Source organism: Schistocerca gregaria, chromosome 5, assembly GCF_023897955.1.
Source record: "Schistocerca gregaria isolate iqSchGreg1 chromosome 5, iqSchGreg1.2, whole genome shotgun sequence".
NCBI lineage: Eukaryota > Metazoa > Arthropoda > Insecta > Orthoptera > Acrididae > Schistocerca > Schistocerca gregaria.
Genome location: NC_064924.1, coordinates 373,581,549 through 373,603,586, shown reverse-complemented (window position 1 = coordinate 373,603,586; position 22,038 = coordinate 373,581,549). Strand labels below are relative to the sequence as shown.

General features: G+C 38.6%; 1 protein-coding gene across 3 annotated transcripts in view; it reads left to right on the top strand.

Moving 5' to 3' along the window:
- The window catches only part of LOC126272656 (ribitol-5-phosphate transferase FKTN-like), a 101,639-nt gene extending 90,753 nt beyond the window's left edge, over nucleotides 1–10,886 (top strand). Inside the window, exons 5-6 of one of the 3 annotated variants that reach the window (XM_049975664.1) lie at nucleotides 1,992–2,089; nucleotides 10,440–10,886. In XM_049975664.1, the coding sequence (XP_049831621.1) occupies nucleotides 1,992–2,089; nucleotides 10,440–10,456 (115 nt within the window). In that variant the 3' untranslated portion in view covers nucleotides 10,457–10,886. Of the gene's footprint in view, nucleotides 1–1,991; nucleotides 2,836–10,439 lie in introns of those variants that run through there. The other 2 variants (XM_049975665.1, XM_049975663.1) reach the window with 2 other exon arrangements.
- The last annotated feature ends 11,152 nt before the right edge of the window (nucleotides 10,887–22,038 follow it).

Here is a 22,038-nt window from a genome sequence, read left to right as displayed (position 1 = left end):
TGCTACAGTACTAGTGGAGTTGATACAAAGCAGAACAATGACAACAATAAACAAGGCAACCATTGTATTATATCTATGACAATAGTTGCCGAAATTTACATTACAATTGAAAGGAACCCAAGGTATTTCGCAGAGTGAGAAAGAAGTAGCAGATGAAATATTAGTGTTTCTGCAAGGTGAGTCGGTGAAATGTTTGATGTTGTATGCGCTCGACTGTGCAAACGATGTACATGAGGAGTTCAATGATGATGATACTTGCATAACAAGTGAAAGTGATATTGAAGCAGGTGTCTAGCTTTGTAATTCATAATACTTGCCGGACAGAGAGCCACAAATTGTGTCTCCAGTGAAACATAGTAAAGGACAATTGCTGTCCAAGGAGTGGGCACTAAATGTAATTACATACATTGAAGATCGTTCCCAGCATTGTAAAAAAGAAAAACAATTGTGAACAAATTTCGAATATGTCCACAGCAATGTGGCCACTAGTGCATAAGAAAAACTACAGATAGTCAAAGGTGGACAAGGCGCACTTGTGGCAAAAATGGTTTCTGCACATTTCAGGGATGCTCGATACATTTTAGAGAATGTGCATGATAGTAACCTAATGCATTATGCACATCAAATTGAGTGCAACATAGATTACAGCGATTGCAAGGGAAGCAATGGATGGGTGCTTAACTTCAAAAAGCACTACAGAATTGGAAGACGTAAAATACTGACGTTTCAAACAACGCATCAATTTGACATACAGCAAACTGCAGGATTGGCCCCAAATTTGTATATGAGATAAACAAACTTATCCCATCATTCAGTAAGGAATTTGTTTTCAACTCCGACCAATTGGGATTTGAAGAGGAAATGCATATGAAAGGAACCTGGAAATTAGAGGTACCAAGAGAGTTGTATGAAGATCAACTAACATCAGTACCTTAACACGTTAGTATACAATTATGCCGACTGTTAATCTCAATGGTAAATTGGCTGAAAAGCTTTTTATTGTGCTGTAAAAAATTAGAGGTGCTCTATCCTCTACGATTTTTTTCTCGTGCAGTATCTTACAGGGGAAATAGGGCATGTGACAGCAAGCAAGAGTATGGTATGAGCACTGCTTTTGACCAATAGCTGGCAAAAATACTTGCTTTTGGTTGTTTCCTGGTCTGTGTATAAAAATCATACTCCTTTAGAACAAACTATCCCTCCTGAAAGTGTGTGACATTGCAGTTCATACCACCTGGAACCACTGGACAAATTCAGCCTCTGAGCGTTGTGTTTTTTTTTTTTTTTTTTTTTTTTTTTTTTTTTTTTTTTTCCCCCTCCATGCCTGTAAAACATATTATCACAGTATATGCACCATGCCTTAATAGATAGCTAGTTTCATGTTAAGCTCCACAGCAAACTGTATCATATTTGGTTGCATCCCATCATACCAGTAAGCATTCTTTAAGGGTGGATACTTAGCTGAATGTCCTGTAAGGTTTGTAATCCCATGTATTTTACTTTCAGTCTTTAAGGTGTGAATATTTTTGATCACTCTGATGCATCATTTTTCATTTGGTGTTCGTGGTGCAAGTTAATCGTTAATTTTGAACATTTCTGGATGGTCAATGATATCTATTTTGTGAAGTGTAATACATACATCACATAGAATGTTGATATCTGCATCTCCCAGATACTTTTTTTCTGTTGCTCTCTTGATGTGTATGGTGAGTCATTAGCAGCTAACATTTTTTCGGTTATAATTATTAACACAAGACTTTCAAATGACCCGTACTAAAGATTGAACTTCCAACCTCCCACTCAAGGGGTTTCTTGTCGGTCTCTAATGACCTTAAAGTCAAAGGAATATTAAGTGTAACCCATTTCCCTTTTCTTCCAATTAATATGATGTCAGTGATGTGCTTTTACAGATACGTAGATACTGCAATGGTCATGAAATTTTGGCCCATCACTCAGTAAAAAATTAAGTGAAATCTTGTTTTGTGTTTCAGATATATTTTTCCACGATTTACTCTCTGCTGGACAGAATTTCTGGAACTTAAAGTTCGTGTACCTTGTGAAACAGAAACGTATATTGAAGCTAACTATGGTAAGAACTGGCGCATTCCTGTAGTTCATTGGGACTGGAAGAGCAGCCCTCCAAATGTTAGGGAGAATGGTGTGTGGCCAGTACAGGAGTGGCAGCATGTGATTCAGGTGTATGATTAAACATCTCCGAGTGGGCCGAGTAGGCCGAGTGGGACTAAATGCCTGAAAGGCAGTATTGTTATTTTCTGAAGGTGCTTATTTGAGAAGTTATATCTATTCAATAAAAGCCTTTATGCTTTTCTGGAAAAAGCAAAAAAGAACCAGAAGAAATGTAAATTTGTAACTGAGGTATGTAACAATGGAAAGTGAAGGTTGAAATATCAACAGTATTATGAAAAGGTCAGACTGCTACTCACTCTAAATATTACATATTGAGTTGGAGACAGGCACAGCTTCTTATTGTCTGTAGTAGTCTATCCTTTGCATAATATTGTTAACCAAGGTATTCATATTACTTACCCCAGATGCAGCATTTTTGCCAGACAGCAAATTTATCCCATGTTTTTCACTATATAATAAAAGTTCAAAAACCCTCACATCATAACTGGTAGTGGTAATCCGCATCAAGAAGTGAATTCAGTCTGCTGGTGATGGGCAGATTGATAGATTCTAATTCACATAGCTATTAGGTAATACTTTTTCATCACCTTGGCTTTTACTGAATAGATCTGCTGGACACCAGTTCTTTAAGATTATGTATATTTACACAGTAGAATGAAAATGAGTGCATGGGCTTTTTCTGCTTGGCATATTTATGATGAAAATTGTTCTTTCATTTGTTTCTAATTTAGTTTGTGTATTCAATTTTGTTAAAAACAGTTAGCTACCCCTCTCCATCTGTGGTATGCATGTATGGGGTGGGGGGACTGTTTCATACAGGTATCTAAGTACTGTTAAACTATGCGCCATAACGAATTTTCCACTCTCAGCAGCAATGCAAATTCTCAAGCATTTGAGATAAAGAAAATATTACTTTGCCTTCGTTTCTTTTATCTCTTTCAATATGAGAGGTGTAAGTAACATCATTCCAAAATGATAATATCGTATGATGGGTATCTTTTTTTCTGAACGTAATGTTGTTGTGGTCTTCAGTCCAGAGACTGGTTTGATGCAGCTCTCCATGCTACTCTATCCTTTGCAAACTGCTTCATCTCCCAGTACCTACTGCAACCTACATCCTTCTGAATCTGCTTAGTGTATTCATCTCTTGGTCTCCCTCTACGATTTTTACCCTCCACGCTGCCCTCCAATGCTAAATTTGTGATCCCTTGATGCCTCAAAACATGTCCTACCAACCAGTCCCCTCTTTTTGTCAAGTTGTGCCACAAACTCCTCTTCTCCCCAATTCTATTCAATACCTCCTCATTAGTTACGTGATCTACCCATCTAATCTTCAGCATTCTTCTGTAGCACCACATTTCGAAAGCTTCTATTCTCTTCTTGTCCGAACTAGTTATCGTCCATGTTTCACTTCCATACATGGGTACACTCCATACAAATACTTTCAGAAACGACTTCCCGACATTTAAATCTATACTCGATGTTAACAAATTTCTCTTGTTCAGAACGCTTTCCTTCCCATTGCCAGTCTACATTATGTATCCTCTCTACTTCGACCATGATCAGTTATTTTGCTTCCCAAATAGCAAAACTCCTTTACTACTTTGTGTCTCATTTCCTAATCTAATTCCCTCAGCATCACCCGATTTAATTTGACTACATTCCATTATCCTCGTTTTGCTTTTGTTAATGTTCATCTTATATCCTCCTTTCAAGACACTGTCCATTCCGTTCAACTGCTCTTCCAAGTCCTTTGCCGTCTCTGACAGAATTACAATGTCATCGGCGAACCTCAAAGTTTTACTTCATCTCCATGAATTTTAATACCTACTCCAAATTTTTCTTTTGTTTCCTTTACTGCTTGCTCAATATACAGATTGAATAACATCGGGGAGAGGCTACAACCCTGTCTCACTCCCTTCCCAACCACTGCTTCCCTTTCATGCCCCTCAACTCTTATAACTGCCATCTGGTATCTGTACAAATTGTAAATAGCCTTACACTCCCTGTATTTTACCCCTGCCACCCTTAGAATTTGAAAGAGAGTATTCCAGTCAACATTGTCAAAAGCTTTCTCTAAGTCTACAAATGCTAGAAACGTAGGTTTGCCTTTTCCTAATCTTTCTTCTAAGATAAGTCGTAAGGTTAGTATTGCCTCACATGTTCCAACATTGCTGCGGAATCCAAACTGATCTTCCCCAAGGTCCGCTTCTACCAGAATTATTTAAAAAACAAAAATACCCACCTTTAAAATAAGTATTGTGTTAGGCTACATCCTACTAAATCTGTCTCAATTGAGCATCATTTGAAGTGTTTTGTTCCAGTTTGTCATATCAGCAGTGGATGATTTTCAGCAACAAGAAGAAACTTTGCTATCGCCAACTGCTTATTTTCTGTATTACTGTATGATATAATTTCAGATACATTTAGGTTGTGAGTAGAAAATGAAATAGCCCAAGAGTGAGTGTTATTTCTCATTTTTCCAGTGCAAAGACTAACCGTCTATGTGCTTTAGAAGCTTTTGCCTTGATTCTGTTATTCCAGTATCTCTCTCTCTTAAGCCTCAATGCTGCAGGTATGTCATAAATTAAAACATTGCTTGACAACATGATGATTTTCAGCAATCGAAGGTGGACTACTCTTCATACAAATATGAAAAGATGTAGGTCAGTTATTCGCAGTATTCTTTTATTTGCTCTTTGAGGTAGGATGCAGCTGGAATGTACCAAATGCCTTAATTTAATGGCTTCTGTGAATTTCAGATCTGAATACTAGAAATTAGGCTTATATTTTTATGTCACATGTAGGTAACAACCAGCAATATGTCATAACTTCATTACTTCATCTCTTAAAGTACTGTTAAGTAATGCGGGTTAGAGCACGAAATTGTTCATATGGCTTAAACTACTGCCCATGAAATGGGACTTCAAAAAATAACTGTTTATTGACCTAATATTTATGGGGCCCACAGAGGTGGTGCTCACTTAGACATACATGCCCACCAAAATCTAAAAAAGTCATCAAGTCTTGGAACAGCAGTGCTTTTTGTTAACAAAATAGTGACTGGAATCTTCTTTTGAATGAAAAAGTTTATCAAAATTCATTGAAGTTAAATCTTCAAATAGATTAACGCATTGCCAGTTACATATAATTTGTATGGCTACTAATCAGTACATGAATGTCCAGTTTTCTGCTGTACTCGCACATTATTTGAAATGAAGTGTTCGATGTCCAAACTTTGAGTCATCAAAGAGAAAAGCTGTCTATACCAAATCAAACTCCCCCATGACCTGGAATGACTGAAGTCCAATAACTGTGTGACATCTTTCTAGGTCTAACAAAAACGTGAATATTTTTAAGTTGCACAAACTAACAGAATTTCTATAACTCCAATAAGCAATCATCTCCTAGCACGTCTTACTTCCCCATATTGCATCACAACACTTACTGGCATGAATGTCAGTCACCCCGAGTTGATGACTGTTTCTCAGTGCTATTAAAATTACATTTCACTTCAACATGTAAAAGTTTTTCAGTTTACATAGATGTTAAATAATATGATGAATCTTTCCAGCAAGCATCTTATGTGCTTGTAAATTCTCTGTAACTGTTATTTATTCTGTAGTCTTTAAAGTATTGAAGTCATTCTTTGCAGCATAAAGTTGTTATATTCTCATGTGCTGAGGAAGGGTAAAGAATCGTTTATGTGGTGGGTGTTACTGGAAGTATGTGCTGAGCAAGGGTAAAGAATCGTTTATGTGGTGGGTGTTATTGGAAGTATGTGCTGAGCTGTGGGTGATTCAAATGGTGATCACATTTTTTGATTCAGCGTAAGACTTTTTCTTTCTTTTCTCCTTCTCCTCCTTAAAATCAGACTGAGGTGCATCATTTTTCACTGCATCTCAGCCAGCTTATCTTTAGATGTACTCTGTCATGATACATTTGTTTTCTTTCTTTTACTTGTAATTAGCATTTATGATATTTTTTTTATTGAAATTGCAGGTAAAATATGAAAAATGTCTAATAATATCATAGTAAATTGTTGTTGTTGTTGTGGTGGTGGTCTTCAGTCCTGAGACTGGTTTGATGCAGCTTTCCACGCTCCTCTATCCCGTGCAAGCTTCTTCATCTCCCAGTACCTACTGCAACCTACATCCTTCTGAATCTGCTTAGTGTATTCATCTCTTGGTCTCCCTCTACGATTTTTACCCTCCACGCTGCCCTCCAATGCTAAATTTGTGATCCCTTGATGCCTCAAAACATGTCCTACCAACCGATCCCTTCTTATAGTCAAGTTGTGCCACAAACTCCTCTTCTCCCCAATTCTATTCAATACCTCCTCATTAGTTACGTGATCTACCCATCTAATCTTCAGCATTCTTCTGTAGCACCACATTTCGAAAGCTTCTATTCTCTTCTTGTCCGAACTAGTTATCGTCCATGTTTCACTTCCATACATGGGTACACTCCATACAAATACTTTCAGAAACGACTTCCCGACATTTAAATCTATACTCGATGTTAACAAATTTCTCTTGTTCAGAACGCTTTCCTTCCCATTGCCAGTCTACATTATGTATCCTCTCTACTTCGACCATGATCAGTTATTTTGCTCCCCAAATAGCAAAACTCCTTTACTACTTTGTGTCTCATTTCCTAATCTAATTCCCTCAGCATCACCTGACTTAATTCGACTACATTCCATTATCCTCGTTTTGCTTTTGTTAATGTTCAGCTTATATTCTCCTCTCAAGACACTGTCCATTCCGTTCAACTGCTCATCCAAGTCCCTTGCTGTCTCTGACATAATGACAATGTCATCGGCGAACCTCACAGTTTTTATTTCTTCTCCATGGATTTTAATACCTACTCCGAATTTTTCTTTTGTTTCCTTTACTGCTTGCTCAATATACAGATTGAATAACATCGGGGAGAGGCTACAACCCTTTCTTACTCCCTTCCCAACCACTGCTTCCCTTTCATGCCCCTCATCTCTTATAACTGCCATCTGGTTTCTGTAAAAATTGTAAATAGCCTTTCGCTCTGTGTATTTTACCCCTGCCACCTTTAGAATTTGAAAAAGAGTATTCCAGTCAACATTGTCAAACACGTTCTCTAAGTCTACAAATGCTAGAAACGTAGATTTGCCTTTCCTTAATCTTTCTTCTAAGATGAGTCATTAGGTCAGTATTGCCTCACGTGTTCCAGTATTTCTACGGAATCCAAACTGATCTTCCCCGAGGTCGGCTTCTACTAGTTTTTCCATTCGTCTGTAAAGAATTCGTGTTAGTATTTCGCAGCTATGGCTTATTAAACAGATAGTTCGGTAATTTTCACATCTGTCTACACCTGATTTCTTTGGGTTTGGAATTATTATATTCTTCTTGAAGTCTGAGGGTATTTCGCCTGTCTCATACATCTTGCTCACCAGATGGTAGAGTTTTGTCAGGACTGGCTCTCCCAAGGCTGTCAGTAGTTCTAATGGAATGTTGTCTACACCCAGAGCTTTATTGCGACTCAGGTCTTTCAGTGCTCTGTCAAACTCTTCACGCAGTATCATATCTCTTCATCTACATCCTCTTCCATTTCCATAATTTTGTCTTCAAGTACATCGCTCTTGTATAGACCCTCTATATACTCCTTCCATCTTTCTGCTTTCCCTTCTTTGCTTAGAACTGGGTTTTCATCTGAGCTCTTGATGTTTGTACAAGTGGTTCTCTTATCTCCAAAGGTCTTTTTAATTTTCCTGTAGGCAGTATCTATCTTACCCCTACTGAGATAAGCCTCTACATCCTTACATTTGTCCTCTAGCCATCCCTGCTTAGCCATTTTGCACTTCCTGTCGATCTCATTTTTGTGACGTTTGTATTCCTTTTTCCCTGCTTCATTTACTGCATTTTTATATTTTCTCCTTTCATCAATTAAATTCAATATTTCTTCTGTTACCCAAGGATTTCTACTAGCTCTCGTCTTTTTACCTACTTGATCCTCTGCTGCCTTCACTACTTCATCCCTCAAAGCTACCCATTCTTCTTCTACTGTATTTATTTCCCCCACTGCTGTCAATTGTTCCCTTATGCTCTCCCTGAAACTCTGTACAACCTCTGGTTCTTTCAGTTTATCCAGATCCCATCTCCTTAAATTCCCACCTTTTTGCAGTTTCTTCAGTTTTAATTTACAGGTCATAACTAATAGACTGTGGTCAGAGTCCACATCTGCCCCTGGAAATGTCTTACATTTTAAAACCTGGTTCCTAAATCTCTGTCTTACCATTATATAATCTATCTGATACATTTTAGTATCTCCATGGTTCTTCCATGTATACAACCTTCTTTCATGATCATAGTAAATATTAATTGATGCCTCAGAACATGTCCTACCAACCGATCCCTTCTTCTGGTCAAGTTGTGCCACAAACTTCTCTTCTCCCCAATCCGATTCAATACTTCCTCATCAGTAATACAATGAAAGTTATTAATTTTTGTACTTTGTATTAACTTGTATATATTCATCACTCTCTAGCTGCTAAACTAATTATGCTATGAGCTTCATCATGGACTGATCGCCTTCATCTTGACGGGACCTTTAATTTGATATGCTGAACTCTTATGTAGTCCTGGTACATCGTGCACATTCTGTTGTGTCTCTATAGTCTAAAAGCCATCCACTTTTTATACCGCCCCATCTTTTAACTGGGAGTGCAGCTCTCTTCAGCAAATCCTGCATTTTGCACACAATACCTGAAATGTGTTGCTACGAGTTATCTAGAATATCACCTGCAGAAAGTTTTCTAAACCATAGCTCTTTTTTCTCTCTCTCTCTCTCTCTCGCTCTCGCTCTCGCTCGCTCGCTCGCTCACTTCAGTTAACTTGGACATGAGAGGACACTTCTACGTTCATTTTAATCCAGCTATGGTGATCGGCATGATGCTTGATACTATTTCATTATAGAGATCTCATCACAGGTGATGGTTTTCGCCCATGTCATGTGGGGGCAGTGACGGTGTGGCCATGATATGTCATTATTAATCTGTGGTCTCTGAGCATCCTCACAATTGTGGTTGCCCAGCATTTGGTATTTCTTCTTCCTTCCACATTGATTAACAAATGCCTCTCTTTTTTATTTTTGTTCTCATTCTCCTAAAGTTTAATTGCATGACATGATTGAAGTTTGTACCTTTTTGTGCTGAAGGAAGTGTAAAACAAGAGGTTTAATTACCATTACAGGGGTTGAGCTTAATGAAGAAGTTCTTTCACATAATGATTTATCACTTTGTTCTCTTCATGGCTCAGTATGGATTGTAAAAGAAAACAAAACCTCTGTCTTATTATATGTAAAGGAGGGTTTAAATGGATCTAACCACTATCGGACTTTACATCTGAGGTCATCAGTCCCCTAGACTTAGAACTACTTAAACCTAACTAACCTAAGGACGTCACACACATCCATGCCCAAGGCAAGATTCGAACCTGCGACCGTAGCAGTTGCGTGGTTCCGGACTGAAGCGCCTAGAACTGCTCGGCCACAGCAGCTGGCTGTAAACAAGTGCTTTGCAGGAAGACACACATGTAAAACTTGCAAGAAGTCAGCGCTATCATCTGATGATGGGCTCAGGCCTGAAATTAGTAATGGTGTAATAAAATCATTTCAAGAAACCTGTGGCTAGTGGCAGTATTTTCTACAGTGTAATGATTTATCACCCAGACCTTCCCACCACCTGGCTCCTCTTCTGTCCTCGCCCCCCCCCCCCCCCCCCCCCTCCTTCCCCGTCTCGTCTCTCGTGCAAATGGGGAGCTGCTAAACAAAAAAGAACACCTTGCTACTTTTGTAACAAATTGTGTATATTTTAGCCATAAAAAATCTCTGATATAATACCATAGCGTTTAAAATGGCATTTTTTCCTAAACTCAAGATATTTTTGTACATATTGTTACGAAATAAAGGTTTATTTTTAAGGAAATTTGTAGTTGTCATGTTACCTGTTTACAATAAATCAGAAGCCATCCATATTATAATATTACATGCCTAATTATTATAATGATTGATATCATACTCATTGGTGCTTATATTTAGGTGACAATCATTGTCTTCTATTTATTAATCCAAAATATGCCCACCTAAAACTTTTTTTTATTGCAAGAACTTTATAATTTGAAGATAAAAGTCCTCTCACTACTCACACCTATAGAGAACAACTAATGAAAACTGACCGAAAATTTCGTATACAAATACTTTGGAATGAATTAATTAGAACATTGACAAAAATTATATTGTGTGCTGCTTGTTTGCAGATAACATTTTTAGGTAGTGTTGTTCCTTGTCCAAAATATCGATGTATCACTGGCATGACACAAAGATGATAAAGTATGAGAGAAGCCTGTACAATTGTCTAGAGATGGCAGTGAATGAAGCTTTTGCAGCTGTACTGGTTCAGGAGGAGAAGCAGCCATTTTAAGTGTTGTCTGAATAAGTGAAGGTCATTTAATTATGTATACAGATTTCATTGTGCTCAGTGACTCAGCCCTATGGTTGTAATGTGTTCTCAATAAAATGCAAACAAATTATGAGCAGTCACAGAGTATGCAAAAATCTGTAGCGAGTTTTGCATACTGTGATATCTACAAAAAAAAAAAAAAAAAAAAAAAAAAAAAACCAGCCATTCTGTGTGCCTTTCAAATGTAATACGTCTCTTTGTATACTCTTTTTGTTTATTTTATGCAGATAGTGTTGCTTTTCAGAAGAAACTTCCAGCCTAACTGCTGAGTTTAATTTAAAAAATAGGTGAGTGAACTTTCAAGCTTGGTGCATTAAACAGCACCATATTGTATGTAATAGTTGAATGTTTACATATTGGAAATAAAGCACCATGATTTTAACAGTATCTCTTCTATATATATATGCCTGATTTTTCCATGGTTAAGTTTTCCCAAGGCCTCCCAGTACCAAATATTGCATGCCTTATCTATGATATGAAGATTAATTCAGATGTCATAGTTTTATGAATATCCAGATTGAGTACATTTTATGGCTGACAAAATTCAGAAGTCAACGCATTTTTATTACAGTGCAAGTAAGAAGGAAAACCAACAAAAGTAAAGAAATAAAAGAAAACAAGAAAGTATTGCCCATCCATTTTCTACATAGCTTGCCTCTATTGTTGTAAATACTTCTTTTCCATTTTGATAATCACTTTTGTCATAATTCCACAGAAATAATGTACAACACAAAATAATGTACATCAGTTACTGAAGGTTTCTGTGTGTATTCTATTCATATAGCCAGGCTTCTGTGGTTAGGTGGAGGAAGTTCAGACACATCAGGAACGGCCACAGTGTGCCAAACTGCACTCGTGAACAGATGTGCTGCACGCGTGCTGTCCAGGGATCGGTCCACCTCGCCACTACTCGGTTTTCCTCGGTCTTACGCGGCACCGCTTGGCACGGCGCGACATTAGACTAGCTGTGCGATGCGACATATTTTCATCTGGCGTAGAGTGCGTTAGTTGATTTGTACTGGCAGCCATATTTATTCCTCGCTATTTGTTAGTGATTTGTAGGAAGTTTATAAGTACTGTACAGTGGTTGTTGCAATGGAACACACACTCACCAAGAGGCAAGGTAGTGACACAATACCACGAGCCTTCAGAGCTGAATGGGAATTGCAATATTTTTTCGAAGAGAAGATGAAAATTCTCAATGTCTATTATGCAGTCACATTCTCGCTGGGCGCTGAAACTTTCCAAGAGAACGGCATTATAACACCACACACAAAGAACTTAATGATTTTGTTGGGGCTGATAGACCAAACAAGTTGACGGAATTAAGACGACGTAGTGTTATGCAGCGAAACGGGCCGAACGTGTGTACCCCTTACAAATCTTTGTATTTCTGATGTTTGTATTCGTACATATTTGTTGTTAGAATTTGAATTTAGAGTTCACTCAATTTTTGTTTCTTTTTTTTTTTTTTAGTGTGCAACCAGATCTGTCTTTAAGAGCAAGCTACAAAATAGCGCTCAAAATTGCAAGAGAGAATAAACCTTTCAGTGATGGTGTTTTCATCAAGGAGTGTATTGTTGATGTGGTGGAACTCTTGACGCCACTGGAAGTAAAGTAGTTTAGTGAAATTAGTCTTTCCAGACAGACAATAGCGGATGTCCGAAGGCAGTTAATCGATAGTGCCTGCAAGTTTATTGCATTGGACGAGTCGACCGACATTTCGGGCACAGAACAACTAGTGATTAATGTTCATGGAGTCGACACAAATTTGCACATGACGGAAGAACTGTTAGATTTAGTACCAATGAAAGACACAACCGGGGGGGGGGGGGGGGGGGGGGGTACCAACGTACTAAAAGCAGTTGAAGCCGTTGACCTGAACTGGAAAATGTTAGTTTCAGTCACCATGGATGGAGCGCGAGCAATTCGAGGGCTCAAAATAGGCTTGTAGCATTGTTGCGTAAAAAACTAGGACGATTGACATAAGATTTGTACAGAATCATTGTTTTGAACACCGAGAAGCTCTTTGTGCTAAATATGCAAATTTGAAGCATGTGATGAAGTTGGTTGTCACCATAGTAAATTTTTTGAAGTCGCATGGCTTAGTACAGCGTCAGTTTCAAATAGTTCCTCATGAAACTGAACGAAGAGTACGGAGATGTTATCTACCATTGGGAAATATGTTGGTTAAGTCGAGGGCCATGCCTCGAGAGATTTTTCAATTTAAGACTCGCTATTGTTGAGCTCCTGAAGGAAAAAAGGAAAGGCAGAGTCAAAATTAGAAGATCCAAAATGGATTGCAGACCTCGCCTTTTCAGTTGATCTGACTGCACACTTGAATGACTTTGCAAGGTGAGAAGGAGCTTATTTCTGATCTGATGAAAAAAGTGGACGCATTTAATAAGAAACTCGCATTGTGGAAGGAACAACTCATGACAAAGAATACCGCCCATTTCCCTATGCTCTCTAAAGTCAGAGAAAACGCAACTTCTGACGAATTCGTTCTGTGTTGGAGGAACTACAGGCATAATTTTGTAAACGTTTTCAGGACACTGCAGTCTGGCATCTGTTCTTAAACTATTTTCTAGACCCTTTGCCATTTCAGTTGAAAGTGCCCCAGTGCATTTGCAAATGGAATTGATTGATCTGCAGTGTAATTCCCGTTTAAAGGACAAAATTTTTTTACGAAGGTTTTCCTCGGGAATAGTTTCCCCATCTTCACAATGAGGCTGCAAAAGTTATATCAATATCTGGATTGACATACATGTGCAAAAGTTTTTTTTTTTTCTATTATGAAACTAAATAAGTCAACCTGAGTGACGAAAATATGAGAAAGTGTCTCCATTTATCCGTGTGCCGTCAGTTTGTGCCAGATATGAACTTTTATTATGTCTACAGCGAACCAAAAATAATTAAATTAATGGTGATAATTTTGTTGTATTTGTCAAATGTTTTGTTGAGAATTGTAGTTATTGCAAATCCTGTACAGTAGTTCCAGATAATAAAATTTGCTTGTTTCACTTGTAGTTGGAATCACTTATTCCACATCATATCATACTGCATGCTGTAGACTACTTTTACGCCCGTTTCTATATTTCAGCTTAAATGTTGTAAGAATTTTACGAGTGACAATGTGAGAAGCATGATATTGTTGGTGTAATGCAGTGAGATGATAAGATGGCAGAAAGTGTAAACTGCAAGTGTGTTAGCTCTACAAATATAAACGTAAATTGAACGAAAAATGTAGAACATACATAAAAATCTGTGAATACTGCAGTCGGAAATGCATTGTGCTTGATATTATAACTCAAGTGTCTGGAAATTTGGTCTAGAAATGGTAAACTACTGGTACGTATAAGAAGTCGAATAAAATGGCTCGCTAGTGTGACTTGCGCAATGTTCTACCACACGGAAATACAGCTGTTGAAAGTGAAAATATTCCATGTAACAAATGTGTAACAGAAACTGAACATTTAAAAGAGTGTATCATAAGCATTCGAACAGCGATTAACACTTTAAAGAATGATTTTGCGAAACTTCGAAATGAAAATACCGAACTGTTAGGTTATCTGAAATCGAGTGCACCAATCAAAACAAAACCGACAAAAACTGCAAATAGTGAGAAAGAAAAGCAGCATGAATGGACAAGAAGCAAAAATACTACAGCGAATGACTCAAGTGTTTGTATTATGAAGTGCCCTGATAAAACCAACAGCGTTAATGCAAATGAACACTGTAAAAAAAACAATTGACCAGTGCCCCAAAAAAGATACACAGTGATAACAAGAGACAGAGTGTATTAATTCTTTCTGGCAGTCATGGTCTACACTGTGCAAAAATTATAAACAGTTCTCAAAATCAAAAACACTACATCTCTTCTGTAATAAAACCTAACGCACAGTTAAAGGATGTGGTTTGTAACATAGACGGGAAGACGAAAGAATATACGAAAAATGACAGTGTCGTCATTCTAGGTGGGACAAACGACATCCTAAAGACATTTCAGGATTTCAAATGTGCCTTAACTGATTCTCTTCATAAGACAATCCACACCAAAGTTATTTTGGGCATAATTCCATACAGATATGATGTGCCAAAACTGAACAACAGAATCTATGCTGCAAACGAATTCTCAATGAGGACAGCAAAAAAATTATGAGCATGTAATGGTAGTGGACGTCAATACATTCCTCAGTAGAAGCGATTATACAAAGCAAGGACTTCACTTATGAATGGAAGGCAAAGGGAAATTATGTAGACATTTACAACTAGTAGTAAGTGACAATCTGCAAATACCGGCTCTAACATACGTTCAATGTGAAGACCTTTCAGCAAATATGACAGTGAAAACACAAGAAAAATCAGAAGCAGAAACGGACTTATCCAACTCGATAGTTATGAAAGATAAACGAGGAGGCACAAAAAAGAACTGTACTACACCTTCATCACTCAAAGAAGACACAGCGAAACAAAACTACCATCAACTAAACCAGGCTGTGATACCGGCAAAAACATCTAACCCAAAAAAAGCAGCAGAACCAAGTTCCACACCCAAAGATATTCAACAAGAAGAACTGGGCACTGGAAACCAGAAGCAGTACCTAAAGGAGACCCACAAAGAACATCAGCAGATCCAGTCTCAAAAGTACCACCAAGGGCATCTAATTTTACATGTATCAGTGAACACCAACAATCCACTACTACCACCCCAGCAACAGGAGGAAGTTCAGCAATTCCAGTGAGAAGAAATGTAAGGCGAGAATGTCATCTACAAGATTTTTTATTCCCAAAAAGCCTCAAGACCAAATTAGGATAAATAGTGCACCTATCAACACCACCTCCAGTAACAGTCCTTGCAACAAAAACAGAAACCATCTACCACACAAGTAAAATCACCAGAGAGATGGAGAACTGCCTCTTTTCACCATCAGGACATTTTCGTATGACCAATGGAAAAAAACAATTCACGCTTCTAGATGAGAATGAAGATTTCTCACACAATTTAAATTCAGCAATAAAGGCAAATGGTCAACCAAGTGCAATCAGAACAAACCTAAAATCTCACCAGGTCACTCTTCTTCATCAGAATATACAGTTACTTAGGAATAAAGAAAGCGACCTTGAAAACTTGCTATCAAGTGAACCCAAATATGTTAATATACTGTGCTTAACTCATCACCGAAAGAAAATGAGTTAAAGACAGTGAAAATAATGGATTATGTGTTAGCAGCACAAACTTGTAGAAATAAGTTTACACATGGAGGGAACTGCATATACATAAAGAAAGATACTGAATTCAATAACTTAGACAAATGTTGAATTCCTAACCACTGAGAAAGATTTTGAAATATCAGGCACTGAAATTCCAGCATTCAAATTAATTGTAATATGTTTATATAGATCTCCAGATACCCACCTAAAAAATTCAATACTCGGCTTGATAACTTTACTAAATAAAGTAGTAACAAATCGAAAAACAGTTCTTATATGTGGAGACCTAAATGTAGACTTTAGTAAGCGAAGCAATTCAAAATGTGAGCTGATGAACATATTAACAGCCAATAATTTGGAGATTACAATCCACTCCCCTACATGTAAAACGAATCATTCTATCACTACCATAGAGCAAATAATAAGAAGCTCCAAAACAAAATATAAATCAGTTGTGATAAAAGCTGGACTGGCAGATCATCATGCACAGGGTATAAGCTTTTGTGTAAACACTAATCCATCCTATAATTATATGAGGAAGACTACACACATGGGCAGAACTTTCAGTAATACTGCAGTACAAACATTCCAGAATTATCTCCAACAAGAATCATAGGAGATAGTGTATAGTACAGAAAATATTTTTGATAAGTTTCAGACATTCATGAATATTTTTAAATATTATTTTGATGTTGCTTTTCCATTGAAAGCCAAAACAATACAAACCACTAAAAGCAACAAGTGGATTACTAGTGGTATAAGGGAATCTTGTGCTAGAAAATGGTACCTTCACAATATTGCAAGAAGCTACAACACAACTCAGGAGTTTGATAGTTACTTTAAAAAATATAAATCTATCTTAAATAAAATAATAAAGGAGGCAAAGAACGAGACAATGACAAATACATAGAAGATGCTTCAAACAGAACCAAAGAAATCTGGCAAGTTGTAAAAAAAGAAACCAAATCTTACAAAAGTAGAGTTAATAATATAGTATTAAAGGCTGGCTTGGAAAACACAGGAAGTAGCTAATATGTTTAATAACTATTTTATAAATGTAACAGAGAAACTACTACAACAAACTTCTAATAGAAAACAGCATACAGAAACAGGGAAAAAAGTCTCAAGCATATCAATGTTTCTGTACCCAACAAATGTAGAAGTAGTACAGGTTACAAGAAAAAGTCTCAAAATGAAACACTGTGCAGGTGTAGATGATATACCTGATTTCATTATAAAGAAGTGTGGAGACTTCATTACTGAGCCCGTAACCCACCTATGTACTCTATCTTTTGCTCCAGGGACTTTTCCTTCATGTTTGAAAATAGCAAAAGTAAAGCCATTATACAAGAAAGGAAACAAAGATGATGTTTCCAACTACAGACAACTGGCACTTCTGTCTGTTTTCTCAAAAATATTAGAAAGAATTTTCAATAAGAGGCTAACAGACTTCTTAGAGGTAAATAGCATTCTGTCAGAACGTCAACATGGATTTCGAGCAAACCGCTCAACTCAAGCTGCAGTTCACTCCTTTCTATTAGAGGCACTGATAGCATTAGACAACAAAAAAACTTACCATGGGCATATTTTTAGATTTGTCAATCATGACAAATTGCTACACAAGCTAGAAAATCTTGGCATTAAGGGAACAGCTGACAACTGGCTCAGCTCTTATCTTAAAAACAGATAACAATATGTGGAAATAGATCAGAAAGGAATAATGTCATTAGGAAATATAATTCCAAGCTACTGACTGTTAAATATGGAGTGCCACAAGGATCAGTAATGGGTCCTGTTCTGTCCTTACTCTATGTAAATGACCTAAGCATAAGCAATGACAGCAGTAAAATATTTCAATTATCTGACGATACGAGTGTTCTAATTACAGGAAACTCAGAAGAAACTCTTGTAAAAAACATAAAAGAAACCACTGACAGTCTAACATGTTACTTTGATGACAATGACTTAATAATAAACACTGAAAAAATAGTAGCTATGGATATACAGACAGCACAAACAAAAAATCTGATATCACCCAATCTAGAGCTATACAGACAGACAATTGCCAAAACAGCCTGTACCAAATTTCTTGGACTTCATCTACAAGACAACTTTGAAATGGAAAGCACAAATTGAGCAAATGAACAAAAAAGTTAAGGACTACTTGTTTTGTGCTGCGTACATTAAAAAATTGTACCAGCTACAACACCCTTCAGTGTGTATATTTTATCGCAGTTGTACACTCTCACCTCCAGTATGGGATTATGTTCTAGGGAAATTCTGGAGATGCCATCAAAACAATCAAAATTTTAAAAAAAACTACAAGAATAATGGAAGGGGTAGATAATCGCAAACCTTGTAGTCCATTGTTTCAAAAAAGGATGATCCTGCCACTTCCTTCCATTTATATACTTGAAAATATAATGTATTTAAAGCAAAACTTACACACAAACAGACCACTCATCGCTCAAAATCACACAATACACAGCTATGATACAAGACAAAATTTGGATGTACATGTTCAAAGTGCCAACACAAAGTTATTTCAAAACAGCCTTATCCTAGTATCAAACTATACAATGCGTTACCAGATACCATTAAACACGTACAACACCTTATTCACTTCAAATCTAAACTGAAGTCATACTTGGTTGATCACTGCTTTTACACAGTAAATGAATACCTACAAAATTAAATTTTTGTGTGTTTACCCAATGTAGTCTCATTCAGAAGAATATTTGTATTTTATCTCTCTGTATATAACGTAACAACATTTATTTAAGTATTCATCATTAATTGATGTATTAATGTGTGTTATTATGTACAAAGATATATTATTTGTAAAACTGTTAATTTAACAACAAAAAAAAATCCAAATATCTCTTGCACATTGTGCAGTTGTAGAAAATGGATCAAAAAATCAAACCCAGCGTTATTGTTATTTTTCTGTAGGTGAACCAACAGCCAACAAAGATTCAGTATTGCTCAACATGATGTCTTTACTACAGCTCTATTGGCATTGCAGCTGCTGAACGTCAGCTACAGGGCGCAAGGCGCAGTCTTGGGCTGTAGTGCATGGTTTTCAGTTTTCCGCAGCCAAGACCTGCGTTATGCATTTCTGCCAGCGATGCACTGTTCACCTGGAGCTGCGGCTTTATCTTGACGGCGAGCTTCTTAAAGTGGTGGAGTCACATAGGTTTTTGGGGATGGTTTTTGATGCCCGGTTGACTTGGCTGCCTCATATTTGGCAGCTTAAACAGGCGTGTTGGCGGCATCTAAATGCTATGCGATGCCTGAGCCACACCAGGTGGGGCGCCAACCGATCTACGGCTTTACCAGGCGTTAATCCAGTCCCGTCTGGACTACGGCAGTCTGGCTTATGGCTCAGCATCCCCATCTGCGTTGCGGGTGCTGGACCCAATCCTCCACAGCGGGATACGCTTTGCCACTGGTGCCTTCCGAACCAGCCCTCTGGACAGCATACTTGTGGAGGCAGGTGTCCCTCCACTGCGGTTACGACGCCAACAATTACTGGCTGCTTATGCTGCCCATGTTTTTAGCTTGCCCGGTCATCCAAATTTTCGTGTCCTCTTCCCGCAGTCAGTCGTTTCATCTGCCAGAACGTCGGCCCCGGTTGGGTTGTCCAATCGCCATATGTGTCAAACAGCTTCTTTCCTGGCTTGGGTGTTTCCCTTTTCCACCTCCTTTCCGGGCCCCTCTGCGTACACCCCCGTGGTGTGTGGCTCGCCCTTGCCTTCGGCTCGACTTGGCACAGGGCCCGAAGGACTCAGTCCCTCCGGAGGCCTTCCGACGCCGCTTTTATTCCATCCTGGCCACGTATCAGGGCTCTGACGTTGTCTACACTGACGGTTCGATGGTTGCTGGTAGTGTCGGTTATGCACTAACTCTAGGGGACCATTCTGAACAACGTTCGTTGCCGGCTGGCTGCAGTGTTTACACTGCTGAGCTGGTCGCCATCTTTCGTGCCCTAGAGCATATCCACTCCTGCTCAGGTGAGTCCTTCGTTATCTGTAACGATTCCCTGAGTGGTTTACGAGCTCTCAACCAGTGTTTCCCTCGTTCTCGTCTGGTGATGGCTATCCAGGAGTCCCTGCATACTCTCGCCCGTAGCGGCAGGTCTGTGGTCTTTGTTTGGACCCCAGGCTATGTTGGTATACCCGGCAATGAAACTGTTGACCACCTGGCGAAAGAGACCACCAGTGCGCCATCTCTGGGGATTCGCCTCCTGGCGGCTGATTTGTGGGCAGTCTTACGCCGCACAGTTCTCTCGTTTTGGGATGCTGAATGGCACAGTCTGACCACCCCTAACAAACTCCGTGCCATCAAGGAAACGACGACTGTGTGGCGGTCATCCATGCGAGCCAACTGCAGGGACTCAGTCGTCCTTTGTCGGCTCCGCATTGGCCACACCCAACTCACGCACAGTTATTTACTGTGTCGTGAGGATCCCCCTCTTTGTCGTTGTGGGGCGTCCTTGACGGTGGTCCATATTCTGTCGGAGTGCGCCCTTTTAACCGTGCTCAGGCAAGACTTTTGCAATGCCTTAACACGCTCTCTGCTCTTTTATCAGATGACTCTGCCATGGTGGACTTGGTTTTGTGTTTTATTCGGGCAGGGGGTTTTTATCCTTTAATCTGAGTGGCTTTTTTTTTTCAGTGTTGATTCTGGCTTTCAGCTTCTGATTTTAAACTGAGTTTTTAAAGTATTCTTGGTGGTTGGCTTTTCCTCTTTTTCTCTACGGTCGGCCAACCACCGTCACACTGTGTGTTTTAATTTGTTTTGTCTGGTCTCTGTCAGAGTATTTCATGTCCTGTTTCGTCTGCTGTCTTTCCTGTTATTCGTTTTTTATTCTCTTCGGGTGGTTTTAGTTTTTATGGAACAAGGGACCAATGACCATAGTAGTCTGGTCCCTTTAATTCCACAAACCAACCAACTAACATGGTGTGTTGTACAGAGCTTAAGATTATCAAATGTCATAATATGAAACTAAGCCACATGCTAGCAGGGCGGTATTCTTTACGTGAATACACTGTCGCATACGGCGTGTTCGTAGTTCCGCGCGTATGCTCGCAGTCAGCTGGTGGGGGACATGTGTGAAAGCTCGGCACGCGTGCATGCACATGTGCTACGTTCTTGGCCGGCCCTGATATACATCATTTTACTAGAACATTTAGAAGCTTTTACAATTATTAGTAGTTACTAATCAAAATTTGTGGGTGGAAAAGTTGTGATTAAACTGACTGACCATCAATAATTTACAAAGCTGTGATCATCTAGTTAGTTTTATGTTCCATGAATCATTTGTGCAATTAATTGTAATGGTGTGGAACTAGCCATTTTACATTCATATGAAAATATGCCTACACGCTCATCATCTACCAATTTTTTTCCCCCCCAAGTACTGTTGTGAGTTGATAATTTTCCTAACCATCACCTTTTACACATTTCCAAATTAGAAATTCTTCTGTAGAATAGGAGGACTTGTGAACAATAAAATTTTTCAATTTGTTTTCCATTTTTACTTTGCTGTAAGACATTTTATATCATGTGATGAGTGATCAGAAATTTCGGTGGTAGCATTGTGCACCCCCTGTTGTGCTAATCAGTGTCATTTTTTTCCTTCTATGTAAAATAAGGAAAGGGAAACAACTCACCTATAGTGGATTGATGCATGGAGCCCAATAACACATAACAGAAAACAACATTCACACCAGTTTTCAAACACTAGTTCTTTTTGCAGCAGTAGTGTAGTACATATATTGACACGCCGATGTGTACACTCTTGTGGCCACCGAGCGAGGTGGCGCAGTGGTTAGACACTGGACTCGCATTCGGGAGGACGACGGTTCAATCCCGCGTCCGACCATCCTGATTTAGGTTTTCCGTGATTTCCCTAAATCACTCCAGGCAAATGCCGGGATGGTTCTTCTGAAAGGGCGCGGCCGACTTCCTTCCCCATCCTTTCCTAATCTGATGAGACCGATGACCTCGCTGTCTGGTCTCCTTCCCCAACCAAACTAAACTAAAAAAAAACTCCTGTGGCCACAGGAGTATTGTATTATGTAGTCTGCTATTGTAATAATGTACATCATTATTACTTTTGAAATGTGGTGGATTATTTACAACAAACTACGAGAGAATAAACATACTCAAGAGTCAGT